General features: G+C 33.4%; 3 protein-coding genes across 4 annotated transcripts; all 3 read left to right on the plus strand.

Moving 5' to 3' along the window:
* The first annotated feature begins 236 nt into the window (after positions 1-236).
* LOC146539215 (mitochondrial 2-oxoglutarate/malate carrier protein-like) lies at positions 237-9,915 on the plus strand. The gene is made up of 8 exons (XM_085186058.1): positions 237-477; positions 1,069-1,287; positions 4,996-5,089; positions 6,300-6,385; positions 6,780-6,882; positions 7,056-7,174; positions 7,528-7,711; positions 8,038-9,915. Exons 1-7 carry the CDS (start codon positions 398-400, stop codon positions 7,706-7,708), a joined length of 882 nt encoding a protein of 293 aa, XP_085042184.1. The 5' UTR covers positions 237-397; the 3' UTR covers positions 7,709-7,711; positions 8,038-9,915.
* Positions 9,916-10,259: 344 nt separating this feature from the next.
* On the plus strand, positions 10,260-13,403 carry LOC146539216 (mitochondrial 2-oxoglutarate/malate carrier protein-like). Its single transcript, XM_085185970.1, has 6 exons — positions 10,260-10,435; positions 10,868-11,086; positions 11,455-11,643; positions 12,083-12,185; positions 12,545-12,666; positions 13,202-13,403. Exons 1-6 carry the CDS (start codon positions 10,356-10,358, stop codon positions 13,401-13,403), a joined length of 915 nt encoding a protein of 304 aa, XP_085042096.1. The 5' UTR covers positions 10,260-10,355.
* Positions 13,404-13,825: 422 nt separating this feature from the next.
* On the plus strand, positions 13,826-19,469 carry Slob (Slowpoke binding protein). Of its 2 annotated transcripts, XM_085186074.1 has the most exons (10): positions 13,826-14,330; positions 14,934-15,063; positions 15,413-15,484; positions 15,889-15,991; positions 16,525-16,710; positions 17,119-17,303; positions 17,873-18,044; positions 18,437-18,553; positions 18,917-19,008; positions 19,322-19,469. In XM_085186074.1, the coding sequence occupies exons 1-10, from the start codon at positions 14,033-14,035 to the stop codon at positions 19,368-19,370; spliced, it is 1,404 nt and encodes a 467-aa protein (XP_085042200.1). In that variant the 5' UTR covers positions 13,826-14,032; the 3' UTR covers positions 19,371-19,469. The 2 variants fall into 2 exon arrangements, with proteins under 2 accessions (XP_085042200.1, XP_085042201.1); XM_085186075.1 differs by lacking the exon at positions 18,917-19,008 and having other exon boundaries at positions 13,827-14,330.
* The last annotated feature ends 153 nt before the right edge of the window (positions 19,470-19,622 follow it).

Here is a 19,622-nt window from a genome sequence, read left to right on the forward strand (position 1 = left end):
CGAATATTATGAAAAAAATGAAATTTTGAATTGAAATTAATTAAAAAAATGGAAGTATCGCCATCTATGCAAGTATTTTTTAGTTAATGATTTATTAAATGAAAATAACATAATATAAACATTATTAATGCTGTTTACAGCTTAATCATACAGTATTTATATATAACATTTAATAATATTTAACTCCATATAATACAGCTTATATATAAAATATAAACGTCAGCTGTCAGAATGAAATGTTTTGAACCTTCAAAGGACAAATTTACAAATTCAGTTCTATTTAACTTTTAGCGTAGTGTCAGTGTTCTTTTAAGAACTGCACGAAGCTAGATTTACAGAAAAAAGTGATTAAACATCATCATAATATCGAATAAATATTAAAGTTACCACCTCAAAGATGAGCCAACAGGCCGATGCGGCTCCAAAAGAGCGATATATTCCAAATGGACTTAAATTTGCTTTCGGAGGTCTATCCGGGTACAATTTTTATTTATGTAACCTTGTCTTTTTGAGATCAATGTCACCATGTCAAGCCTAAATATTTTAGGATGAGAGACCATAGGTTATAGGATTTAAACATTTTAGTTCCTAATATCTATATAATAAATTTATATACGTGCAGCTGTTACGTATTTTATTGTTAAAGAGATTGGAAACTTGTTAACAAATTGTTGACTTTGAAAAATAATGCTTATATTAGAATTTAATAATTATTATACTGAAATCCTAGCACCATTATATTAAAATGTATGCTAAGATTACTCAATATGGATCAAAGTCCATACTGTGCTATATACATTGAACATAGTCCAGAAACTTAGTGGTTAGCTCTTCAACAATTTCCTTAGTTTTCATGACAAAATTGTTTAAAAAATTATGAATAATAATAATTACAAATAAAAATAATCATAAAATAGCTTAATTTGTTAAACTTATTTTACTTAATATATTGCATATGTTTTTTTTTTTAACTTATTTTTTATTAATTGCTTTTGAATTTGGATCCCCACTGGGTAAAAACTCCTAAAACTCACAAATAGTAATAATATTATATTTTCTCTTCAACAGTATGGCAGCAACATGTGTAGTACAACCATTAGATTTAATCAAAACTCGAATGCAGTTGAGTGGAGGTGGAAGAACCTCCTTTGCTGTAGCTGGTGAAATTGTTGCAAGAGAAGGCTTCTTCTCTTTATATACAGGACTATCAGCAGGGCTTCTGCGACAAGCAACATACACAACTACACGTCTTGGAATATATAATTTGTTATTTGATGCTTACAAAGAGTAAGTACTAAATTATTATAATTCTTGATAATCTATACCAATGTTATATGAGGCAAAGAGTGGCGTTGAGTTCCGCCACCCAACATGCAATGTCCCCAGAATTCGGCAGAAAGTGGAGAACAGAGTGTCTTAAAACTATGTTTCATCTGCCTACCCTGCTGTAAGTGGGATTTAAATTTTATTAAATTTTTAATTTTTAACTGTTAACTAATTTTGTAAATTATATCATTGGCACTAGACACAGCTTACAGATAATCTATCTTTGAGTATAAACAATTGTATTCATAAATTTGCTTTATCATTTCATTTTATTATATTAGATAGAGAAAAAGATAACTTATATGTTATATCTACACTACATTAATGATAGTCATTCAAAAAAAATTAGATATCTCTAATGATAAATGATACATAAAAAATGCAAAATAATCATTCATTCAGTGTTTATTACATGTAACTCCAAGGAGAAAAATTAATTAACTTTTATAATTGCAAAAATGTGTGTGCTTAACACATATTTAAAGAAAAAAAATCCAAATCTACATTACTCCAAGGAATTACTGATTCAAACTCTAATACATATATTTTTTTATTATAAATAATTAAAAAATATATATTAGAGTTTGAATTTGATATTTTAATATTACAGTGTACTTTTATATACATATATAACTATGTTAATATTAGATAGAGCTATAAAGCTTGTTTGGTTAAATATGCTAATGTCAGGAACTAATGGTTCAATGAAAAAAAATATTTTGTGTCCATTTATTAGGTAGATTATAGGTTATAATTACATCTAGTTAATCATTTAGCAACACACTTTTCCTTTCCTTTCCAGTGACACTTGGGGCACTTAGAATGTACGACACATGTATAAATATTAAAAAATAAATCAGCTTCACACTATAAACACTGCAGGGTAGGCAGGCAGAGGGAACCTAGTGAAAATAAATAAAATAATAATAATATTTATAAATTAATATTTTAGAAACATTCATTTTTGTTTAATTTGCTACTTAAACATTTGCTTGTAAGTTAGAATCATATGACATTGCAGATACTATAAGTGATAGATAAATATTGTGCAATATTACCAGCCTTGAGTATTTAAGGTTCTAACTAAATAAGGGCAGCCTCTACTTTATTGAATGTGAAAATGATTTTAAAACGTTAGACAGCAGTTTGATAAAATAGTTTAGTCTCATATTTTCATTTACATAAAAGCTTACTGTAATATGTAATAATCAAATTATTTGGAAACTTTTATTTATGTCAATATGTTTTATATATTTCATAAAATAACTTTACTGTTTCGCCTACATGTTTCAATAGAGATATTTTAAGGTTTTGTTTGACACATACTAGACTCGTATTTACTTTTATTTCTTTGGCACGCTCGAAACGCCATATATCAAGAATTCAATTCAATACTTTTATTTCACGGCGCTGAGTTCCGCCAATCAACTCTTACCACGATATATTCGGCATATATGAAGCTGAAAATAATGAAATAAATAATCTTTATTTAATTCTTGCTATATAAATACGATAAATGTAATTGTTTGCTCTCGCCCTTCACAGTTTAGTAGCCTCTGTGGGAATGGCCACTAGAGTATTTATTGGTCTTTATTTGTAGCTCAAGGTGAAATGTGATTAAATAATAAATTATGAAACAATATAATAACGCAGGTCGTCGTAGCGCAGCGGCATAGCATCTAACTGTAAAAGCGACGGTTGTGAGTTCGATTCCCAATCGACATGGTGTTAATTTCCGCACAACACGCAATATCTCGAAAAATAGATGAAAATTGGGGAAAGGTTGTTAACACAGTAACACTGCTAGGTTCCCTCTGTCTACACTGCTACATGCACACTGATACAGAGAGAACCTGAAAATAATAATGCAGTACTATTCAGTATTCGTACTGTACAAAGAAGACTTATAGATATCTTTATTACTTTTTATAATTATCATTTGTTTATGTTAGTAACGTTGTTTTGTTGGTATTTGCGTCACGAGAGTTTCGTGATTTATTTTTAGGACTATTATATTGTAGGTCATCATTTTTCTATCATATCAATAATTATAGGAACTTATTTCAGAAATATTTAAAAGTTAACGTAGCGTAACAGAATGGCAGGTACTAGCGAGGATGTCACGATGAGATTGAAGAAGAACGTGCTCAGCTGGCTTGGGCACGTCGAAGGAATGAATGATGAAAGAATGGCAAAAAAGATTTATGATGGAAAAGTGGGTGGTAAGAGGTAGCGGGAGACCTCGGCTGACCTTTGAAAACACAGTATCTATCTAAGATACTGGAGGAAGGTCACGTATAAAGCATGAGGACCCCCCGAAGGACATGTATGAAGAGGTTGATGACAGTGGACGAAGCGAAAGAGGTATTTAGAGACCGTAGCGAATGGCTCTCCGTTCTCTCTGACTACCCCGCTAGGGATAAAGCGTGAAGTTAAATAAGTAAGCGATTCAGTCTTGTCGTAAAAATAATATGTAATACTGTCAGTATTACACCATACTATTATAACATTATGACCTTTAGTTGTCTTTAATAGTGCTATTGTGTGATAATAGTATTTTGTTACTGATAACGTATGTGACTTTAAAGAGATATGTAATATGTAAAGTAAATTAGTTGGATTCGTCGGAGATTTTAAGTTTTTAGTATAATATAAGCAAGGTTAGGTCATGAACTTGTAAAAGTGTAGAATTTTGATGATTATCATTTATATTTGTTTTTCTTGTAAAAGTAATATATGAATAATAGATATCTATACTATTAAAATTATAATTATTCGCTGTCGCAATACATAAAATTTATTTGCGAAAATCTTTTATTGGAGGCACCTAGCAATATAATAGAAGTCACAAGAACACGGCTTAACCTTTTTAAATGCAGTTTTCATTATATTATTTTGGCTAACTTTCCTTAACATTTGGAGTTTGGTTCATTTAGAGGCGAAGAGATCTTTACGGGTATTCGTGTCTGCCATTGTACTTTAAAAGCGGAATCGAATACCGCTCTTCATTTTATCATATAGATAATTTTGATATTAACATTTTGCCGAGTGGGTATCGAACCTATAATTACAGCGATGAAAGTCAGACTTGCCAAATTCAACACAACGACTCGATCTTTATCAACCTTAATTAACAAACATTTATTAGGTCGAGCTGTAACTGTGTAATAAATCTAAGAATTTCAATTACACGCACTTCTAATTGTTCTACTATCATCATGAAACTTGATAATTATATGTAGATTAGATGACAGTACAATGTTATGGTACTATCGAGCTGGTCTGATGATGGAATTGGAGTATGGCTGATGGAATATTGGACTTCCTACTAGTAAACCTATAGAGTTTGTGCTCGCCTTGTTAATATGAAAAAAAAAACTAACAAACAAACTATAATAATTGACTATACTATTTTCATGTAAAACGTAAGATCCTGCTATCATCGTTACCAGTGAAATGTATACATTAAATATTTCATTTCTTCGAGTGGGAATCGAACCCACAACCTGATGCGTTCACAATCCCACGCTTATGCCCCTGTCCACCACGGCTGTCCTCTAGCATATATAGATATACTATATCTATAGATATAACATAGATTCTTATTCCAAAATATAGTTTACAAAAATGTTGGAACCACTCCAGTTTTTTGTAATTGTTTTATTTCAGGCGTAATGCAGGTGCAGCACCTGGTTTCGCCACGAAGACGTGCCTCGGCATAATTGCGGGGTCGATCGGGGCTTTTGTTGGCACTCCAGCTGAGGTAATGTTGTTTATAGCAGTGTGCAGTACGGCCTATATATAGGTGTGGGTTAGTTTCCAATACTGACAAAATTAAATATTTTATATTTTCACTTTCTCCCTCTGGCAACAAGGCGGCGTTAAGCCCCGCCCGTTAACACAGTGATTGCAATCCAGTGGAAAGTGGGGAACGGAAGTATTTTAACACCAGGTTCCATTTGTCTATCCTATGTTGATATGTTGCCTTTGGATAAAAAAAACATGAATTACAGGTTTTAATATCGCTGACGTCAATATTATACTTTATTCTGTTAAAATTAGAAACGTGTTTACTTTATGATTAAAGTAATTGTGAAAAATTTACGAATGCAATTTTCCATGGCTATATTTCCTTATCCTATATTTTATATGGCTGTCGCTACAACTTAATCCAAGTTGCGACTTTTTGCGATAAATTTTATATGAAAAACACTGTTTAGGTTAATATTATTTTGTTATGAAATGAAGAGCATTTCTTTTATTTTTCTTCCGCACATAGCACGGTAGGCAGAGGGAACATGGGAATCTAGTGTTAAAACACTCGGTTCTCATTAAGAAACTTCCGTTAATGAGAATTGAGTCCAAGGCTCGAACTCTCGAGAAATGCCTAGACATGTTACATGGCGGACCTCAATTTATACTTTTAATAGTTGATGTTTTCTTTCTATTTACCATTTTGGATAGATTAGGTTAAAATTCACAAACTAACAAGTGCCCTTCACCCGGAATATGCAATACCATGAAGTTTCTATAAATTAACAGTAATTGAAATTGTTTTATAATATCCAAATTAATAAATAAAAACTCCAATGAAAAAAGAAAGTACATGGTATATTTTAAATTATATCAGCGTTATTCTGGTCAACTTTGAAATAATATTAAGCTTAGGATACTCTGTTCCACGCGGACCTCCTGGTCTTTCAGAATTGAATGGTTCAACGCTGCTCTTTGTCTTCTGACCGAAGACAAAGAGCAGCGTTGCAGACCGAAGAATTTAAAATAGTCTATTCCCCAACGATTTGATTCTCCCAAATGAACACAACCGTTACGTTTACAGACAAACACTGCTCGCTGCGCTAAGACGGTCAAGTTTATGCTATGATAAAAATATTTTTGTCGTCTGATCTAGAGGAATCAGAGCGTAAAAGTAGCATTTATCTATCTATCTTAATTTGTATTTTTTATATTTTTAGGTAGCTCTCATCCGTATGACCGCTGATGGGAGACTACCAAAGGAACAACGAAGAAATTACAAGAATGTTCTAGATGCACTTCTCAGGTATTATGCCATAATAGTAAATAATGTTGTTTATACTATGCACACAATACTATCCTGGGTTGAGCATAGACCACACGGACCCCCCCCCCTCCCATATTTGTTCAACCACGAATATCTGGAATTCAGGATGGAGTCCAGGTTCTCTTTGCCTGCGTTATGCTGAAAAAAGATATAATTATTACCATTTAATAACTTAAATTAAATATTGGCCAGTAGTGGTGCAGGAGCACAAAGTGTTCTTGTAAACCGACTGGTTGTGCGTTCGATCCCGACTCGAAAAATGAAATATTTATTTAGGGAAAATAAAATGATATATTTTCCCTCTGCATATCCTGCTGCGGGATACAGCGTGAAGAAAATATATTTAAAAAAATTGTTTCTTTTGTATTTTTAGGATAATACGAGAAGAAGGTGCATTGAAGTTGTGGCGCGGGGCCACGCCCACTGTGGCGCGCGCCATGGTCGTCAACGCGGCACAGCTCGGTACTTACTCACAGGTATGTTTATATGATAATATTGGGTTGGTTTATATTTTTATATGTTCTAAAATTAGTATAAATATTTTGGGATTAATAAAGAGTGAAGATATGAAAATATTAAATATTTCTTTCCCACTGGTGGGATCGAACTCACAACACATTATAGATTAATTTATTTATATTTTTTACAGGCTAGAGAAATATTCGGGACGTACGTGCCAGATGGTATTTTCCTACATTTCTGCGCTTCAATGGTCTCCGGTCTTGTTACTACCATCGCTTCTATGCCCGTTGACATTATAAAGACTAGGTAAGATTTGGGAGATTTTGGAAGATATTTGGATTTAGTTATTGAGTGTGATGGTTGTTGGTTTGATTCCAGTTTTTAATTTTTTATATAGATTTTGGATTATAAGCATATTTCGTTTGGAAATTGGATTGCATTTATAATATAAACTTATTTGGCTTTATAAATTCTTTATTTGTTTACTTTTCTTATAATATTATAACTACTGGTATAATGTTAGCTATAAACATTAAAATCAGCTTCACGCTGTATCCCGCACACAGCAGGTTAGGCAGAGGGAACTTAGTGTTTAATTTCAGTTTGGCCACGACTCGTCAAACCTACTATATAAAACTAAATAAATAACATTATTTCAGAATCCAAAACGCAGCGAAAGGCCAATCTCAACTAAACGTTGTAACAAGTTTAATAAAGAACGAAGGTGTTTTCTCACTATGGAAAGGTTTCTTACCATATTATGCGAGATTGGGACCCCATACTGTGTTGACGTTTATATTTTTGGAGCAAATGAATGCTGCTTATTTTAAATATATGTAAATGGTGAGATTTTTTGTTATTATTGTTATTATTTTATATTTTTTTAGAGTTCCTTAATCAACAACAGCAATTATTATAGGTTCCCCAATGTCCATTGGCCCGTCTGTTCTTTCTAGTACTATTCGTACTAGAAAGTTGTTATTTGGCATGAGTATGTTAATTAAACCCATATAAAGTGGAAAGATAATTTTAAAAATCTTAGGGCCTCCTTTACATGTACAGTGGGGATGATTTTTATTTTCGCCTTCCCCATTCAGAAATCCAGAATCTCGTAACATTTTGATCTGTCTTTAATAAGTGTACAATATAAAAAACTTTTTGTATTTCAGATGTACGACGACTACAGAAACGTAAAAAGATTCGAATAAAGATTATTACAATGAGCTTATAACACATGGATTGTTGAAAATGTTTCGCTCTCGACTATATTTTCCTTATTATTTATTATCTATTTATTTATACTCTGTTCTTTTTTGTCTGTATTTTTTGACAGTTGACATTTGGTCACCATTTCGTTTTTTATGCTGTTTTGTTTTTTAGAGAATATTAAGCTATGAGATTAACGATCGTCTCTCTCGTATCCTTTTGAATATATTCTTTTATATATTTTTTCTTATGAAAAAATGAAAATATGACAATAAAATTTATAAACATCTCTATTTAAATATAACGACCATTAGTTATCCATGTTTATAATTTTATACTAGTTTATGTGTATTTAACTGCCAATTTTGATTTTATAGTTAAACTTAAAAATGCTTTTGTATGTTTTATTTATTACTTTTTTTATAAAAAAGCACAAATTTATTTATAATTTCATTAATATTAGTATTTTGTCAGTGCCAAATATACGCCCGCTCGCATTATTAATTTTATATAATGTACAAATTATTTTAAGACATTTATATATGTAATGTCTTTTTACTTTATTTGCTATTTAATTATAATATGTATGCTGTATTGATCTATATAATTTATAATTACCGACTTTATTAAAACGAAGGGTGGCGTTGAGTTACGCCACTCCATGCGCAAGGACTCGAATTTAGGAGATTGGTGGAAATTGGCGAACGCATTCCTAACCCTGCTATATGCGAAATAAAACTTGAGGCTGAAATAAAAGAAACAAACTTAGTTACTTAAAAACATCTATTTATAAATTCAATAATTTTGATCGATATGCACATTTTAATGAAATGTGTTATTTTATGGGGTTTTCCCCGTTTACAAAAAGGGTGTAAAAAACGTGAAATTAGTCGGTGCGTTGAGAACGGAGCGTCTTGTGAATAGGTTCCCTCTTACTACGCGGGGTCCCTGAAACTAAAAAAATGTGAAACATACTAATAGAATCTATTTATGACGTATGGCTATTATGTTAAATGCTTTTAGTGTTCAAAGATTTATTTTTAGAAATATTTTTATTCTGATTGTTTATGTTTTTTTGATTTATAAACAATTCTATGGTCCCCATGCTTAAATGGACATATAAAAAAAGAGAGAACGGAATAAAGGTTCTACTTTATCTTTAAAAAATAAATGAATAATATATGTATATTTTTAATTATATTTTATTTTGTTAAGATCAAGATAAACGTATTTTCTGTTTTCCAGTAAACCTTTTTTTTAAATGTCCACTTATACGTAGGAATCGTGGAAGTTTGTAGATTTTGCTGGTAGCTGCATGTATCTCATTAGCATGCATTTTTATAGATATGTGTCTAGACATAGGTGAAAATGTATTTACAGTATATTGTTTAAAAAAGGTTTTCTTAAATAATATTGAATTTGTAAAAAAAACTATTATTTTATTGTCATGATGTGCTGAGATTATAAGATAGCTATTATAAAGAACAGAAAATCGATATATCTATATCGATTTCTTTTTTTATTGAATTATTTAATTAACATGATCATTTTTTATCATTGTGTAATCTAACGCCATGATTAAATAATAAAAAAAATTGGAAATCGATATTGCATTATCACATTCATACATTGTAAGTTGAAAATGATAATAATTATTAAAGTGAATAATTTACCAAGAATTTTATAAATTTAAAAATGAAGTTTAATAAATAAACTGTATACTGTAAATATATTTTTGGAAGTGAAGCGTAATTTATGCAAATGTAATTCCACATATATTTTTAGAGGCAATTTTGTGACTAACATAAATTGTTGTTGCTATTAAACTTTGTTATCAAAAATGTGTTTTATTTGCATTTTTTTTCTCTTTAGAAATATCAGTTACCTAACGAAAACAATATAATTTTCATTATCTAAATAAAATAAATTTAAAATGTCCTATTAAAATAACCATGGGCAAAACAACAAAGAATGTGTAGAATTCGGGCGGGAAGTAAAGAACAGTACTGAACAATAGGCTCCCTCTGTCTATCCCGTATTAAGCGGGATAAAATGTAAAAGTGTTAAAAAAATAATAAAATAAATAATTATAGAAAATAATAATCATTTGCTCAATTTCTCTGACACGCCATAAAAAAAAAGAAGAATTCATCGTCCATTTTGACAACAGTTTGACGTAAAACAACAAACATGTCCGCAAATTATGAGTTAAATATATTTTAAAGAAATACACAGATTTTATTAATAAAACAAAGTAAAATACTTCAATCATGTTCAAACGATGTCACAAAATCAAGATAAAAATGCATTGCAGAAAAAAGCTCCATGGTACGTTGCTATGGCCTTAGGAGGAGTTTCAGGGTGTGTATTTACAATAATAATTCTTAAGTACTATTTAATAATTTTAAAAGAATTTAAATTTACTCAACGTGTAACAATTTACTCAAATATACTTTCAGTCTCCCCGGTCTGCTTACAGAAAGATTGACGATTGATTGACTAGGTTTTACCAACACTAAATATGTAATATTTTTTACATTGGAAAACTTTCAAAAATTTATAAAAAAAACTTTGAAAACTTCCATTATCCCAATCTGTTAAGGCAAAGTGCGTCGTTGTGTACCTACCGCCACTAAGCACATGTGTCTTGAATTTGGGTAGAACGTCTCTCTACCTACTCTCCTATAATATTTGTGAAGCTAAAAACAAAATAATATTGTATCTTAATTAATAATGTTTAAATATATAAAAAAATATGTGTAGATACATAATTATATAATTAAAAAATTGTAGCATGATCGCAACGACAATAGTGCACCCGCTGGACCTAATCAAAGTGCGTCTACAACTGTTGTCCCGCTACTGCACCACGCGTGATATGGCGCAGCAGATAATCCGATGTAGAGGCTTCAGGGCTCTATATGCGGGATTGACTGCGGGATTGATGAGGCAAACCACGTATACTACGGCTAGGGTTGGAGCTTATCACGCCATGTATAATATTTATCAACGGTATGCTTGTTTTTCGTTATACCAGGTATTTATTGGTTGTCTAGAATAGTATAAACGAAACTAGGCTTTGGGCGAGTGGGATTACCTAAACATGCCTGTCTAGTATATTGTGATATTGTACCGTCATCGTTCAGTAAGACTGTGTTTGCCTGTGAACGCAATGGCGGTTCGAGTCTTATTCGGGTCAATGAATTATTTACATTTCTTCGCTCTCGTGAAATTAAATACAACGTAAGAATTGTGAAATACAACAGTTAAACACCAAATACGCAATGTTTTAAAAATTGGCGACAGTGGAGAACGAAGTCTCTTAAAATTACTAGGTTCCCTCTGCCTAGGGAAACTAAAAATTGAATAAAATTTCACAGTAAAGTGGAGAGACGTCCAATCCTAATAGAGAAACTGGTCTTCGGTGTGACAGCTGGTATAGCTGGAGCCCTAGCGGGGACTCCCTCGGATGTCCTGCTGGTTAGACTGATGGCTGACGGGCCCCTGGAACCGTGTATTACTTGCAGCTGCGACCAAAAATACAGGGGGACCGTTCATGCGATTACAAAGTGATTTTTTTGTTACATATTATTACTTTTGCCTTTTTTTCCTTTTTACGAAAATATAATAAGAAAGCGAATAATGCTTAGTGCACATTATTATTTTTTACTTTCACGCTGTATACCGCATATAGCAGGATAGACAGAGTTAGCCTAGTATTACGTTCCCACTAACCGCCGAATTTTAGAACCATTTCTTGTTAAATGGCGGTGCTCAAAGCCGCGCTATGCCTCGTTACCGAAAGCCGAATATTCCTAGTATTCGAAGCTTACAGCAGCCCCTTAATTAAATTTTTATTTTAATATTTCTATTGAAAAAAAATCGGTGGTGATGCTGGGAGATAAAACCTTACCGTCACGATGGATGCAATTTGGACCTAGAAACATCTGCTAATTAATAATTATAAGAGAATTGGTTATAGATGTCAATGATTATCACTATCATTAGGATTTGTCAAGAGGAAGGTGTGAAAGCTCTCTGGCGCGGCGGCACGTTAACCGTAGGACGGTCGGTGTTGATCAGCATTGGTCAAATACAGAGTTATTCGCAGGTGAATGCGTAGCTAATGCTCAGTGAATTAAACTATCAAGCAAAATTATTCATTGTGTAAGAAACAATGGTAAAAATAGAAAATAAATAATATATACTGATGATAAAATAAAATCAGCTTCACGCTCTATCTCGCATACAGAAGGGTAGGCAGAGGGAACCCTAGTAGTAATAACTGCGTTTCCCGCTTTCCGCTGAATTCTGAAGGCATTGTCAGTTGAGTGGCGCATCTCAACGCCGCTCTATGCCCCGACACCAGAGCGGGAATCGTACCCACAACCAGTCACGTTTATAGTCACACGTGCGCCACGACTAGCCTCTGACTGATGATGATTTGATTAACATTTACTTTTCGTTCAGGTTAGAGAGATCTTTCGCGAGAGAGACATGGGTAAAGGACTAACGCTGCATATATCGACTTCCTTGATTTCCAGCTTCTTTACGGCCTTTGTCTCCTTGCCTATAGACTTGGTGAAAACAAGGTACAATAACATATTTTTGGTTTTGGGTCTTGAGTTGATATTCATCTAGGCTTGTTCGTGCGTTGCATGGTAACCAGAGCGACGAAATGAAAATATTAAATATTTCATTTCCACGAGCGGACATCGAATTCACAACCTGATGCGCTTACAGTCTCAATCTGCCACTGTCTTAACAATAGGTTCCTAGGTTCCAAGGTTTACTCATTCTGCTATATCGTAGTCTGCTGTGCATTTATTTATTTTGTGAATACCTTCTTTACAATATGCGAGAAGAAACTACAAATCTATTTTACATCAACAAGGCAACTATGAGCTATGGGTTCTGTAAACAGGGATATATTTTTTGCACTAAGTGAAAATGTAATATAATCGAAATAATACTTATTTACCAACCAAGCCATATATTCACATCACAGAAACATTATTCTAGTTTTAAGTAATGTCTAAAGAAATATAAATAGGAAAGGAATATATTCTATTCCAAGAAAAGGTACCTACCATGTGTCTTAGATAAAACCTCGACTTTATCTTGCAGGTACCAAGTGAAAGAAAGAGGGGTGAGTTATAGAGACATAATCGAAGATATCCTCCATCGTAAGGGTTTTTCGTACTTTTGGAAGGGTTTCGTCCCGTACTATGTGAGGATGGCCATACATACAGTAGTATCGCTTGTGGTGATGGACCGGCTTTATTTGCTATACTTGCACAGTGAAAATGGTGAAGTTAAATATGATTAAATTGTTTTTTTTTTAATGTTTTAAGTATTTTTTTGGTAATAAAATGGTCATTTGTTGTTGTTTTTGGGTGTAGGTTATTTTTTTTACTTTTTGTTATTATTGTAAAGAAAATAATAGAATATTTTTCAAACTTTAAAACTCAATAATATTATCATGTTTTGAAGAGTTACACGCAACGGTTAAACAATGACAGTTATTTACTTGTGAATAGAATTTTCGTTAAATCTATGTTATTAATCAACTCCAGAAGTCCAGAGTCAACATTGTTCATGATATTCTTCGCCATTTAATGTAAATAATCATTTATTTAGAAAAATAAATCTATATTTTACCATAAGCTACCTTGTATAACATATAATATGACATGAAAAATTAATTTCTCCACATCGACGGCTTAAAACATGAAACATAATGAACTCAAATGGAGCACGCTGTATAAAACGACGCGCACCCCGGCTTAGCACTAGTATGACTTCAATTACATGGAGATCCGTTAGAACGTCGACGTCCTTCCCATATAATATGTATTTCGACTGTTGTTCATATAAAAGTTAATACGATTATTTAAATTAGCTAAAAATTAAGGAAATTAGGGTGTTAGAGTACGGACGATAATGGGAAGTAACTAAATGCTCGACGAGTTGTTTGTATTTCGGGCGTACGTGCTTAGGAGTACTGTGAAAATGTTCAATTTGTACCAACATATGAAATCTGGTGATACCAAAGAGCAAAAAGAACCTGCTACTACTGGCCACGACAGGTTTTACCAGGAACGTTCTAGATCCAGTTATAGGAAGAAGAAGCGTCGCGGTTCCTGCAAGAGGGCTCAGTCTGCTGCGGAGTTGAACCCCGAGTCTGTTGCTGCAGCTAATAAGAGAAATGCATTCCGTTTGCGATCCGTGTCCACTGATAAAGAGGAGAGTGAGGGTATGTGCTGATAGTTGTTTATTTTTATCTTAATGATACCGTATTTGCTTAATTGTTTTCTAACAATAATTATTTAATCGTTGAATAGTTTAAATATTAATAATATCAAAGTTTTATTAGGTTTAGAACATTTTGTATTATATGAAGACGTCTTTTCTTTTGGTTTAATTTCTTTTTATTTGAGCCAAATTTTATAGTGTAAATTTATAGTGAGTGTGTAGTGTATGTTATGGCTTTTAATTAAAATTATTCAACATTTATTTTATATTCCTGTAAGTAAATATAATTTATTGTCATTTTATTCTAATCGATATAATTAATAGCATTCTATTTATTACTATACATTTTTAAAAAAAGAAAAAATGTCGCTCTTGTTTAAATTTTATATTTTTTTTATCATCAAAGGTAAAAAGTATTCTTAATACTTGTGTTAGTAGCTCTATCACCTGTATCAATTTCTAACTTTAATTTTTTAAGAATTCAGTCGTGCAAAATTTAAATATACCTTTACAATACAAAACGGCATAAAAATTTTATTAAATTGACAAACATAAACATTGTGTTTTAAAACTGATAAAAAAGTGATTATTCTTAAAATTCTAGAGGAGAGTACCGAGCGGACTCCACTCGTGGCTCAAAAAATTGACTCCATAGCAAAGTTGTTGTTCAACAAGTCTTTCATGGGGTCTAGCTCTGGCAAATCGTCACCATCAGAACCTACTGCCTCTCCAAGGTACCAATACAAATACAATCATATTTATCTCTGCTTAATTAAATATGGGTGGGTACTGAGGCAAGTCGTGGCGCTGGGGCACAAAGTGTGACTGTAAACGCGACTGGTTGTGGGTTCGATCCCCACTGAAGAAGATGATATATTTATTTAAATTAATTCTTTAGTTTCTTGCAATGCCTCCAGAATTCGGCGGTGCGTGGGGAACTCGCTATTCTGCTGTGTGGGATTTCAGTGATTGGGTTGATATTTTAATTTCGCATACTAGATGTTCTGTTAAATTCCCTATTTATATTAATCCAGTCTTTGGATAAAAAAGAAAAATGCTTTAATTTAATACAAAATATTGCAGACTTGCAGAAAGTTCAATGGAGAGTGCTGTCTCGTTGGCAATATGCAATGAATACCTGTCGCGCACTACGAGGTTCGTTCTTTCACTCTATTTCTTATAGAATCAGCAAAATTTTGTTAAATCAAAAAAAATGAATCTAATATATATAGATTATGAAATATATGTATTTTATTGAAAAAACATAATAATACTGATATATTCCGACGGTTCTCGTAAAGATATAAGGGCAACGCTATGAACAGATTATATTAACATCGGACCAGAAACACTTTTCAAAGTGGGTCAAAATAGCTTTACAAGTATTTCTTATTTTGATTGATATATGTATAAAATATAGAAGCATTTAAAAATACGCTATACGGCACTAGCTAAATGGATGTAGGACCCTAACTTTAAAAGGTATAAATTGTAAACCGCAACGCCCTAGCCTAGGTCCCTACCCCAGTGCACTAGAAGTAGTGTGATATAATTTCCAGGTACAACATGCTCTCAGCCCTGGGCGCGATAGGCTCGCGCGCCAGCAAGCGTTGGTTCGCCGTATATGATAATTCCATTAAAGCAGACCGCCTACTAATCCTGGTAATTTATTTACATTTATACGTTAGTTTATTTACCTTGTCTTTTTATATAACGAGATTTGTTCAGATTATTAAGTAGGTATATATCTACCTACGTGCGTGATACAGCTTTGTTGTATCGTTAGAATAGTTTTTCATTTTTGTTACCTTTTAGATATACCAATAATAAAGCATATTGTGAGAGTTTTAGTACAATTATATTAAATTTTTTAATGATTTAGAATTCATGATGAAATTCAATTAAAACTCAAATTTATCCATTTCTCGGAAGGTTTCCTAAAAATGGATAGATATCCTATCTGTATAAAAAAAGCCATTATATATTTCTTATAAAAATATAAGAAATATATAAAATCGAAAATGAAACGCAACAAAAATCAACATTTCACTATCAGCTTCACGCTGTACCCCGTACACAGCAGAGCAGGCAGAAGGAACCTAGTGTTAAGACACTCCGTTCCCCACTATCTGCAGAACTCATACACTCCACATTTCACTATATTATATAAAAACATAACAAATACTTCTCCTTAGATGCCTCTCTCAAACAAATGTCCGATAGAACCGAACGAGCGTTCCCGCGGACTCATCTTGGAGCTGTTCCGCGCTCTGCATCATCCTTACATATATCCCGTGTTAGATATCGAACTGTGTAACGGCCACGCTTTGGCCGTTTTGCCGTATAACTCGCAAGGAAGTTTGAAGGATTTGATATATAAGGTTGGTGGTTACTTCTTTTTTATTTTATAGTAAGCAGTGATTCAGTATTTAGTGTTTTTTTTTTGGGTTTTTCGGAGACGTTGAGTGACGTTGAGTGTAATATATGTAATAATTTGGATATGTTGATAATTATTAGGTCGAGCTGTAACTAACTGTGGTGTGGTGTGGTCTGATGATAGAGTTAGAAGCTGATGAAACTTTGGATTGCCTACTATAATATATCGAGTTTGTACTCATTATATTCGTCTTGTTAATGTGTTAAGTTTTTTAACATATTTTAAGTTTTTTAAAGTATTCATTTATATCAATGTTTTTAATGAAATGTGGCATTAGGACATAGATATGTTCTGGCTCTCTCTTGTAATAGTGCGAGTGATGTTTAAGACATAAAAGATATGAATCTTTCAGAGCACCTGGAATGAAGAATACAATCGAAAGTACAATGGTTCTCGAGGGACCGGATTGCCACCAACTCAAGTAGCCAGATTTGGAAGACAACTACTGGAAGGCCTTCTCTTTCTTAAGGAGAAAGGTTTTCCAGCCTTTTGCCATTTGCATACTGGGAATGTTGTTGTGCAGAATGGTGTAGCTAGGTAGGTATATATTTATTTATTCCCACTCACTTCTAATTTTTGAGGCTTTATGTGTTGAGTATCGGAGCTGAATGCCGCGCTATATCCTATATATAACAGATAGGGGCAAATGACCATGAAATAAACTCATAATGATCACATTTACAGTCAGATGTACCACATAGCCGGCCGAACAGATATTTAAATGTACATTTCTTCGCTCTGGTAACAAGGCAAAGAGCGGCAGTCAGTTTCCCCCTTATCATGAATGACTCCAGAATTCGGCGGAAAGTGGGGAACGGAGTGCATTAATACTATGTTTTAACCTGCTGTGTGCGGGATACAGCGTGAAGCTGTTTTTTTTATTTTATATTGTTAAATGAGTTTTGATACGTAATCATTTTTAGAATTTTAAAGTGTTATTTCACGCGTTATTTACAATTCGCGGTCGCGCCTCTTTGGATATTGCTAAGGCCGTAAGTTACTTAACTGACGTCTTGGACTGTTTTAATAGATGCCGATTCGATTCCCCTTTTGCCCAAAATAATTATACATTTACATAAAGCTAAATAATGTTTCGAAATATCCAGAATGTGCGGTCTGGAGAACACTCTAATCGGTGCTCTCCCAAAACCCCCCAACCGCTCTATCCCGATCTCGCGCGCGGAGACCCTCGCGCTGGGACACGTGCTGTTCGAGATGTGCGCCGCCGCCGACACCGACCTCACGCTACTGCCCGCGTTGCCCCACGACTACACACAGGTACTACCTACTACCCTCTACGAGGTAAACACACACGGACCTGGATGGGCCATGCCCACCCCAAAATAGTCTGGTGTCCAGAAATTATACTTACAACAAAATTTGTCTCAAAAAATTAAAGAAGATAACATTTACCTACACGAATATATATGTTCAAAGCCAAAGTCCATCCGATATCTCACCAGCGCTACACGCGGCCCGCCTGTTGTTATATTGCAGCCGAGGTATGGATATAGGTAGGTGCTTCATTTGGTTTTATGAAGAATTTGAGGAAAATGAGCGTATAATGGTAGAGGAGTAGATTTATTTTTAATATTTTTAAAAATATTATTGAGCACTTAAGAAAGTTATATATATATATAAAAAAAGTATGTAAAATATTTATTTTTCAGGTGGTAGAAATTATAGAAATCATTTTTGGCCCTCGACCTCCGAGTCTGCACGAATTAGTTCTTTGTGAACTGTTTAGAAAGATCGATTTACGGGAGATGAAGGGCTCGTGTTTACCGGTAAGTATTTCTTAGCTTCATGCTATATCCTGCATGTTCCAGGGTAGGCAGGAACATAGTGTTAAAACACTCCCTTACTATTAAGACAATTCCGTTTCCCATTTTCCGTTGAAATCTGACGACATCAACGCCGCCCTTTATCTCTGTACCAGAGCGAGGAAATGAAGGTATTTGATATTCGTTTCTTCGAGTGGGAATGGAACTCATAATTGCTTCTTCAGTCAAATGCTGGTGCCCCTGAGCCACGTCTGGCCTCCATGTTATGTAAGTGTATACAGAGTGTTTATATTTATCCCTATATGCTTCTGCTGTAAAAGTAGCGCAGACGCTTCCACCTGTATATATTTTTATATATGTGTTCAGAACTTCAACCAGCGCCTGTCGCACTCGTGCTTGTCGCTGTTGAGGGAGGTGGCGCAAGCAGCGCGCGACCCCGCCACCCCGCCGCAGAGAAGGTACTTTTATTTATTTTTTTGATCACCATTAAAAATGTGAAAAACACTTTTTAGAAGCCGTCATGGTGCAGGGACACAAGCGTGCGACTGTTAGCGCGACGGTATTGAATTCGATTCTCACTCAGGATAATTAATTATTTAATATTATTAGTTTTCACAAGAGAACTGTCTTAACACTAGATTTCCAGGTTTTCTCTGTCAAAGAGCAAGGTCTCTTTGTGGAATACAGAGTAACAGCACAGTATGCTTTACTGTGCGAAGGACACCTAAAGAAAAATAAAATACATATACCTAATAATTTTTATTTTCACAGACGATACCTTCTGGATCAAGACTACACTGAAGAATGGCAATGGCAATAATGAAATTAGATATAAGTGTAATTTTGTAGAAATTAATAAATATTTTATATCTTGACCTAATTATGATGTAGAAAAAAAATAAACTAGATTATTATAAAATATTAGTTTTTTAACACTTTCTGCTTACTGTTAACCATTCAGATATTTAATTTGACTGACAGACAACCCACAATCTACATAGTTTAAATTGAGCTAAAAGAAATATATATAAGAGAAACCCTATATATTAGATACTAGCGGCCCGCTCGCGGT

This window comes from Heliconius melpomene, chromosome 5 (assembly GCF_056956725.1).
Source record: "Heliconius melpomene rosina isolate 202511_hmr_F chromosome 5, ASM5695672v1, whole genome shotgun sequence".
NCBI classification, from domain to species: domain Eukaryota; kingdom Metazoa; phylum Arthropoda; class Insecta; order Lepidoptera; family Nymphalidae; genus Heliconius; species Heliconius melpomene.

Coding starts and splice junctions, on each gene's coding strand:
- LOC146539215 (XM_085186058.1), top strand. CDS start 398: ATGAGCCAACAGGCCGATGCGGCTCCAAAAGAGCGATATATTCCAAAT. Junction 5,090..6,299: donor TTGTTGGCACTCCAGCTGAG/GTAATGTTGTTT, acceptor TTATATTTTTAG/GTAGCTCTCATCCGTATGAC. Junction 6,883..7,055: donor AGCTCGGTACTTACTCACAG/GTATGTTTATAT, acceptor TATTTTTTACAG/GCTAGAGAAATATTCGGGAC.
- LOC146539216 (XM_085185970.1), top strand. CDS start 10,356: ATGTCACAAAATCAAGATAAAAATGCATTGCAGAAAAAAGCTCCATGG. Junction 10,436..10,867: donor GCCTTAGGAGGAGTTTCAGG/GTGTGTATTTAC, acceptor AAAAAATTGTAG/CATGATCGCAACGACAATAG. Junction 11,644..12,082: donor ACCGTTCATGCGATTACAAA/GTGATTTTTTTG, acceptor CACTATCATTAG/GATTTGTCAAGAGGAAGGTG.
- Slob (XM_085186074.1), top strand. CDS start 14,033: ATGCTCGACGAGTTGTTTGTATTTCGGGCGTACGTGCTTAGGAGTACT. Junction 15,485..15,888: donor TACCTGTCGCGCACTACGAG/GTTCGTTCTTTC, acceptor TATAATTTCCAG/GTACAACATGCTCTCAGCCC. Junction 15,992..16,524: donor CAGACCGCCTACTAATCCTG/GTAATTTATTTA, acceptor ACTTCTCCTTAG/ATGCCTCTCTCAAACAAATG.